This window comes from Hermetia illucens, chromosome 2 (assembly GCF_905115235.1).
Source record: "Hermetia illucens chromosome 2, iHerIll2.2.curated.20191125, whole genome shotgun sequence".
NCBI classification, from domain to species: Eukaryota; Metazoa; Arthropoda; class Insecta; order Diptera; family Stratiomyidae; genus Hermetia; species Hermetia illucens.
Genome location: NC_051850.1, coordinates 55,453,109 through 55,461,724, shown reverse-complemented (window position 1 = coordinate 55,461,724; position 8,616 = coordinate 55,453,109). Strand labels below are relative to the sequence as shown.

At 47.4% G+C, this 8,616-nt stretch overlaps 1 protein-coding gene across 1 annotated transcript; it reads right to left on the bottom strand.

Annotated features, from left to right (window-relative positions):
- Positions 1-6,056: 6,056 nt before the first annotated feature.
- Positions 6,057-7,836, bottom strand: LOC119649265 (mitochondrial uncoupling protein Bmcp). The gene is made up of 6 exons (XM_038051354.1): positions 7,585-7,836; positions 7,015-7,162; positions 6,538-6,957; positions 6,420-6,480; positions 6,259-6,357; positions 6,057-6,184 (listed from the first exon to the last, which is right to left on the bottom strand). The coding sequence occupies exons 1-6, from the start codon at positions 7,646-7,648 to the stop codon at positions 6,068-6,070; spliced, it is 909 nt and encodes a 302-aa protein (XP_037907282.1). The 5' UTR covers positions 7,649-7,836; the 3' UTR covers positions 6,057-6,067.
- Between the last annotated feature and the right edge of the window lie 780 nt (positions 7,837-8,616).

Genomic DNA, 8,616 nt, shown 5'->3' with positions numbered 1-8,616 from the left:
GCGCCTCCTGAAACAGATTGTTACCACTCTGTTCCCTCACCACGAAAATAGGGGAAGGCAAGTTTTTGTCCAGCCAAATGACGGGATAATACCGCCTGTAACTGTGGAGGAGCTGCGGGAAATATGTGGTAGGGTCGGTGACAACAAGGCCCCAGGTTTGGATGGCATCCCCAACCGAGCTTTGAAACTGGCAGTGAAGACTAGGCCCGACCTTTTCGCCAACACCTTCGAGGCGTGCCTAAAAGAAGGAATATTCCCTGCCCAGTGGAAAAAGCAAAAGTTGGTGTTGCTTCCGAAGCCTGGCAAGCAACCTGGAAACCCAGCGTCGTATCGTCCTATCTGCCTGTTGGATACAATGGGGAAGATGATGGAGAGAGTCATCTACAACAGACTCCTGCCCATCGTCGAAGCCAGCAATGGTCTGTCGGAACGCCAGTTTGGTTTCCGACGCGCCCACTCTACGGTGGACGCAATTGGCATGGTGGTAAACCTGGCAAAAGGTGCACTGATTTCTGGCGGCTGCTGTGCCGTGGTGGCGTTGGATGTCAAAAACGCATTCAACTCGGCCAACTGGAATAGAATTAAAGGGGCGTTGGCTGACATAGGTGTCCCCGGATACTTAGCCAATTTGGTGGAAAACTACCTCTCAGAGAGGACTCTCTGGTACGGGACGGATGAGGGCCCCAAAGAGTACATTGTCACAGCCGGGGTACCACAGGGATCGGTACTTGGTCCCCTGTTGTGGAATATCATGTATAATGGGGTGCTTGCTCTTCCCGTCCCAGAGGGGACTACGATTGTCGGCTTTGCTGATGACCTAGCTGTGGTTGTTGCAGCAAAACACCCAGAAGATGTGGAGGTTTACGCAACGGAAACAGTGAGAGCGGTAAAGTCCTGGCTAGAAAAGGCCGGGCTGACCTTGGCGGACGCGAAAACGGAAGCGGTCTTGATAACGAAACGCAGGAAAAATAATACTGTAAAAGTGGAGGTCGGTGGACATACGGTCGTATCAAAGCCGGCTATCAAATACCTGGGGGTAATAATTGACACTAAATTGAGTTTTAGGGAGCACCTAGAGTATGCATGCCAAAAGGCAGCCAGTGCCACCACGGCACTTGCAAAAATGTTGCCAAATATTGGTGGGCCGAAACATTGCCGGAGGTTGGTGCTAGCCGGAGTGGTGCGCTCCATCCTGCTCTACTCGTCGCCTGTGTGGGCAGAGGCGCTTGCAAACTCTCAGAGACGGAAGCAGGTGAACTCGGTTTACCGGCGGATGGCTTTGAGGGTTTGCAGTGCTTTTAGAACCACATCAGATGAGGCAGTATTGGTGGTGGCAGGCATGATCCCGGTTGACATTCTGGCCAAAGAAATGAGTGTCCTGTACAATGCAAGACATATGGAGGGGCATGCACAGCGTAGAAATGCGGCAAGGTCAGAGTCGCTTGATCTCTGGCAACGCAGATGGGACGAGTCTGCGAAAGGCCGGTGGACGCACAAGCTCATTCCCAACATTAGGGTGTGGCTTGAGCGAAAACATGGGGACACCAACTGCCACATTACCCAGTTCCTCACGGGACACGGTGGTTGCTACAGGCAGTATCTGCACCGCTTTGGGTTGGATGACTTTCCGAACTGTCCCAGATGCGATGGCATACCGGAGGATCCAAAGCATGTGATGTTTCACTGCCCACGATTTGCGATGGAGAGAAGGAGCTTAAACCAGGTGCTGGGCAGGAGCGTGACCCCGGAGAGCTTGGTTACTGAGATGCTGGAGTCCGAGGAGAAGTGGCTTGCGGTTAGCTCCGCAATCATCCAAATGCAGGAGGAGTTGCTGAAAGAACAAAGAAGGAGGAAAGCTGCAAATAGGAGAAGGATGAGTGCCTAAGGGCAAACCTACCCCGCGAAGTAATACCTCAATGGTGGTCCCGCGGGGCTGGGGCTGGAGAGACCGGGGGTGGTTTTTAGTGGGTGTGAATCCCACACGCGCCCGCTGTTGTTCCGCCGTTCGGGCGGCGGAGCTGCAGCGGACGTGTCTTTCTAAGATTTTCCACCTCCGTGTACGCACAAAAAAAAAAAAAAAAAAAAAAAAGGGTGTCCAAAATATGAATATGGAAATGAAGGATATAAACTCTCCAAGTGGTAAGAAGTCACAGATTTCGAATCCATCCGCGACCATGAACAATCATCTGTGGCATTGGATCAGTAAAGCGGACTAGGATCTTCTACGACGAAAAATCCATAAGACCGAGAGCTTGCGTCCTGATGTCAAGACGGTTAGAGGCAACTATGCTGAGACAGTACTGTTTCCGGGACTTAGCTACGGTCATCATACAATACCAGATAAATGGCGTGAGGAAAAACATCATAGTTGCCTCCGCTTATTCACCCTATGATTCTTTGTATACTCCACCGATGCAAAGAGCTTAGGGATCTGGTGGCGTATGCAGAATCAAGTGGTCTCGAGCTCTTAATAGGTTGCGATGCGAATGCTCAACGTATTTCCTGGGGCAGTAGCAAATGCAATCCTAGAGGGGAGAAGCTATTTGATTTCATCACTTCAGCTGGTCTTATGACTGCAAACGTAAGGTGCGCCTCTACGTTCATGGGACCGAGAAGAAGCGGAGTGATTGACCTAACAATCTGTACCTCAAAATTGTTAGAATTGATTACACACTGGCGAGTGCTAGACGAGGTCTCACTGTCAGATCACCGATACCTAGAATTCAATCTGACTATTGCGGGCGAACAGTCTGCAGTACAAAGACGGAACCCTACGAAAACGGATTGGGCAAAGTTCATTGAACTTCTTGGCAATAAAGTACAGTTCCCTAGGCGACTAAGGACTCCTTTGGCGCTGGAAGATGAATTGAAAACTCTGAACTGCACACTTTTAGAGTGCTATGAAGAGGCTTGTCCTATTTCCAGAGGCCAAAGCGGTAAAACGGTTCCTTGGTGGAGCCAAGGACTGCAAAAACTCAGGAAATCAACCAGGCAACTTCTAAACCATGCTTGCAAAAGTATAATAATAAGAATGAAGACTGATTAAATTTCAGGAACTCACAACGTGAATATAAGAGGCTCGTTAGGTGTTCGAAACGAGACTCCTTTAGAACGTACTTTGAGGAACTAGAAGGCGAAAGAGAGGCTTCAAGACTGTGCAGATTCCTCAAAAGGGATGAGTCGGCCAAATTGGACTCTCTTAGAAAAACTGACGGTACTTTCACGAGCTCCAGACTGGATTGAGTACAGACCCTCCTGGAAGTACACCACCCGGGAGAACAGGTGAGAGAAGTGGCAGCGGGAGAGTTGACGGTTCTTGCAACCCCTTCAACACGCAAGTGCTGCAAGGGGAGCTGGAAGACTGCGAAAGCGGTTGTTATTCATGAAAGGTGAGAGCTGCCAACTGTCCTTTCAAAGCACCTGTCATGGATGGCATCTATCCGGCAATGCTAAAGGAGGGTAATGCGACCTCTAAGAAATATTTTTCGAGGATGTCTTGATCTGGGCTACGTGCCTTCCTCTTGGCAACAGGTTAAGGTAGTCTTCATACCGAAACCTGGCAAAGATGACTAATCCCAAGAACTTCAGACAGATCAGCTTGACTTCATTCTTGCTGAAAGGTTTGAAGAGACTGGTGGAGCGTTACGGTCGTGGAATCGCACTTAGGTCACACCCACTTAGTGAAAACCAACATGGTTACCAACTTGGAAAGTCCTGTGAGTCTGCTCTTCATTCTTTGGTCACAAAGATAGAGGATGCAACTTTGAATGGTACGCGATGGGGGTGTTCGTGGACATTGATGGGGGTTTTGACTGCGCGCCTTTTCAAAAACTTTGTGATGCCGCCAGAGCGCATGGTGTTGATGATGCTTTAGTTAAGTGGACCCATGCTATGCTAACGCAGAGATTGCTGTGCGTTGAGGTGGATGTCGATCGCTATCTGACTGCAAAAGCAACGAAGGGCTGCCCCCAAGGAGGTGGGCTTTCGCCACTTCTGTGGAGTATGCTGATCGACTCATTACTACGCGAACTGCAAAATTTGCCAATACACCCTGAGATGAAACGAGCTCACACAGCTTATGGGCTGTGCAGACGGACCTTTGTCGCGACATGGGGACTCAGGCTTCATGTGGTAATTTGGATATACGTTGCCATCATTAGGCCGATGTTCGTATATGCATCCGTAGTGTGGTGGGTTAAGGTGAGACAAAAAGGTTTTCACCGTAAACTAGCCGCACTGCAAAGAACTGTGTGCCTGGGTATCACTGGTGCCATGAGCACGACATCCGGCGCAGCTCTGAATGAACTACTCAATTTGCAGCCCTTGGATTTATTCATTCAAAGCACTGCAATGATAGCATCTCATAGACTAATTCGACTAGATCTATGGGGAAACAACGGATGTGGGGGGCACAGAGCATTGGAAAAGTTACTGGGAGGACTGAATCCAGTTCTTACAATGCCTTCCGATTCTCGTGTCCCCATACATCTGTTTGGTAGAAGATATGAAGTTATCCTGAAGCGCAGAGGACTGGGAAGACCCAGAGGAATGCATGGCGGGATATACGGAAGTCTTCTACACCGACGACTCAAAAACAGAAGAGGCTTTTGGAGCCGGAGTCTACCTCTCGAATAAAAACGAGAAGTAGGCTTTTCCTGTGGGACAATCGTTTTTCAAGCCGAAGTTTATGCGACCCTAAGGGCGGCAAACTGGGTGATTGACGAGCGGTTGAAGGGCAGGTTGCCAGAACCGAACATACGTACCGCAAAGTTTATCCTGTCGAAAACCAGGTGTATTGTGGGCGTTCTGACAGGCCATAATTCACTAGCTGAGCATATGTTCAGAATAAGAATTACTCAAGATGATACGTGTCCCTCCTGTAATGAGGAAGCGGAATCCCGGAGCATTTCCTATGTGAATGCCCCGCCTATGGACGCATCAGATCTTCGGTGCCGATGTTCTCCAATTGCGATTGGTAGCATTACATCCACTAATGGAAATCCTGCGATATGTTAAGGAATCCGGAATATTCCGTTAGACGGGGGTGGCGAGTACAATGGACCAACATGGCCTGAGTGCTTAGAAGCTGTAGCTTCTCCCCCACCATACATACACACAAACCCATTTTTCGAAGCGCTAAAAACCGATGGCTAACTCGGATGTACATGTGATCATCCTTCAACTTCGATGTCCATTAAACACAGAGAGGCTAACTCTTAACAGAAAACGCATTCGTTAACAACGATATATATAACCATATATTTCTGAACCACTGGTCTTTACACTTCTTATAACTAAACTAATCTTACAAAATGACTATCTAAAAACTAAAAGTTTGGAAGATTCCAGATTCATTAGGAATAAAGCAGGAACGTAAGAAAGTTACTCAAATCAGCGCAGAAAGAAATGCAGAGTTAACGCAAAAGTTTCAAGAAATGCGAAGAAATGCAACGTAAAGAACAGAATTGAAAGACTAACTTGCCAAAAGCAGAAAAACAAAAAAAATGTCTCCAGAAAGGTCGAAAAGTCAACAGACAATGAGTTAGGAACTCTGTACATGAGGTAGAGCACAAGTGTGAAAGCGTTACTAAGGACTAAACAGTGGAAACATTCAAGCCACATTTACGGGTAAACAGAGCGTGACATTTGTCAAGAGTGAGTGCGGGTTAGTAGTGAAATTGTGCGCAAAGGGAACAATGCTGTTAACAGGTAGTGCGAATGCGTGAGGTCTAAGCGTTCCACAATCCGAGCCTGCTGAAAACTTCCAGAACGGACACAGTCCTTGTCTTCCATTTTGATCATCGGGTCACCTAGGCTACACTAGTCTCTAGCTGAAGTACTAACGGATCATAAAATAAATACAAACTAAAATTAGTCGCTTAAAACGAATCTTTGATGATATCACTTTCATTGGACTCCTTCTCGTCAAATCCCCAGAACATAAGTAGTTTCCTGTTTCTCGTTTATTCTAAAACCTGCGTTGGAACGATCCTCGGTGAAGTTTGCGGTGTCTTTACAAGGCTGGCATAGGTTTCCCCGTGTTTTGGTGGTGCCCGGAGCGGACAGCTCAAAACTTTTTCATCTGTTCGTACGTAATGAAGAAGATAATGTTCCACGGACCCATCCGCAGCCACGCCGGAATGAATCCCTTGTAGAGTGCGAAGAAACCTTCATTTCTCACGGTCTGGAGGTTGGCAGAGAGCGGATAGGAAAAGTTCAGAATGAGAGTTGCCTCCGAAAGTAAATTGCGCCACTTACCTGAACGGCACAGTCGAGACTGCTCGTGTAGATTTTCCTGGGAGTCACCCCAGGCACTGTTGACACAGCTGCAACCCGTTTCTGATTCATTAGCCTCGTCTAAAAATGATACAAATTGATGAGTCTCACTTTATAGGAATAAGTCTCGCATGGACACTTACTCGTATCACATCAATTGGTGTGGAAGCAATGGCGCTACCTAAACTGGCTATAAAACTAGATCTGCAATGAAAGAACGACGCGTTAAGACTGCGGTTGAGAAAAGGACAAGGAGCATACATAAAGTGATTGGCTACTTGATCTCCGAAGGCGTTCATGAGCTGATGCTTGCAGAAGTCGTAAACAGGCAATTCCACGGCGGCGATCACTGCGGCTCGCTGGGCAGTGGGACCCACTCCCCGCCACAGCCCACGCACTCCCTCGAAGGCGTATATCTCCTGGAAGCAACCGACCAATCCCAGATGTGCAGTTCCCTTGCCATGAACCTGCATGCGCACCTTCAGCACATCCGTGGGATTCGCTATCGCGCTGGACACTGCGCCTGCTATCACGGCGCACGCCACGTTGCCCCAAACATACTCCCGACCAGTTTCAGCATCAACGAGGAACCCGTGCTCCGTGAGGACCTTCTTCAAATTGTAGTACGTCCCGAACTTGATTGTTCCGTAAGTCGCCTGTCGCAGCACTGCCGGCCAAATCCTGGAATTGAGGAGAAAATGAAGATAATCCCATACTAGCAACGAACGTGAGCGTTACCCTGAGTAAAGAGCCTTCACGCCTTCCTCCCGGGAGATCTTCACGAAGCAGTCGATCATGCCCCGGTACTTGAGGTCCGCGAACTTCTTGTCGATCGTCTGCCCTTGAACTTGCAGCCTCGTTTTCGCTGTGTCGATGGGGAATGTTCCTAGAAATAAGGATTTGCTTCTATTAGAATGTTGCTTGGTGGAAGCGGAATATCCTTTAATGACCCAGAGACACGCTGGGCTACGCATTCCAGGATGACAATCGGCCCTGCGTGACCTACCACTTGTTGCCGACGTCAGTAGCCCGCCTGCAGTAAACAAGCGCGGATGCATGTCAACAAGTCTTGCAAGCGTCCGGCGAATTGCATCATCCCCGTAACAGCTGTTCGCGCAGGTCGAGGCGTCTAATTCATGCCACCGGCGGGAAACCTCACCCTCGCTAATTGGGTTCAAACTAAAAACACCTTCGGTAAGTAGACCACCTTGAGGTCACCTCTCTGCACACTTTTAGGTAAATTTCCATCCGCTGACTAATGAAGGTTATGTAAACACAACACTTGCCGACTTCTTGCGTTTTACTCACCAAATTCCGCCGTGATCGACGCCAATCCGCCGTAGACAAACGGCCGCCAGTCCTTCTCTGCCATTGTAAGTCGCAAATGGAGCAGCTTCTTTCACCTCACAGGCAACTTAGGCACGCGAAGAGCACACTCGACTCAGCTGGATTTCACGGGCCACTTGCTCCAGCATCTCGAACCCAGGGTTCGCGAAAATTATTCTAAGGTTGACATGCGGTGAGAACACCGCATGAAAAAAACTGAGAAGAACACTCCAAATTGTCAATTTGCCATTGACAGTCTCAGTACAGCATTGCCAAATGAAACAATTCCTAGCAGTGAAAAGCCAGTTGATTGCGATTTATAGGAAATTTTTTCGTTCACAGTCAAAAGTTGTCGTCCAACATCAACGTTATCAAATCATACAATAGAACCCACGCCATATTTTCACTAAAGACGGAAATCATTTCCTAGATGCAATCTAACAAAACTGTCAAAACCCGTTTCTGCGACAAACTGTATTTTTTAAATTACCAACATTTTAAATTTGCACTGAAGCGTTGCCGCCATTGCCTGTGACGTCATGAATCGCGTCAGAAACTTCAGTAGACCAGCAAGTTGGAAGCTGATTCTCAAAATATCTAAGTGTTGAACTTAATTTCGCGTGTGAATAGTCAAGGAGGACGCTGCAATATTGTCTAGTGCCTTGCTGCAGATATAATTCCGTAAAAACCCTGCTGAAAGCTTTTTTAGTTGTAAGTTTTATAAAAGTACAGACATAGCTCTACTTATCATGTTAATTGGTTCCGTGAAAGTGCGTTATAAGTCGAAAATATAATAAGTCCATGCGTAAGAATACATGCTCGTATGCATACGTAAAGAAGAGTAGAATTCTTCTTTAATTGTCGCTTGTGAGTTACCGAAACTAACATTTCGCATATAGCACCTTTTAAGAATCAATTCAAAATACATTCAAAAATGTAAACGTTTTTAGTTTATACTATCAAAATAAAGAGGATTTATTAGAAAATATTATAAAAGTGCACATGTATGAAAAT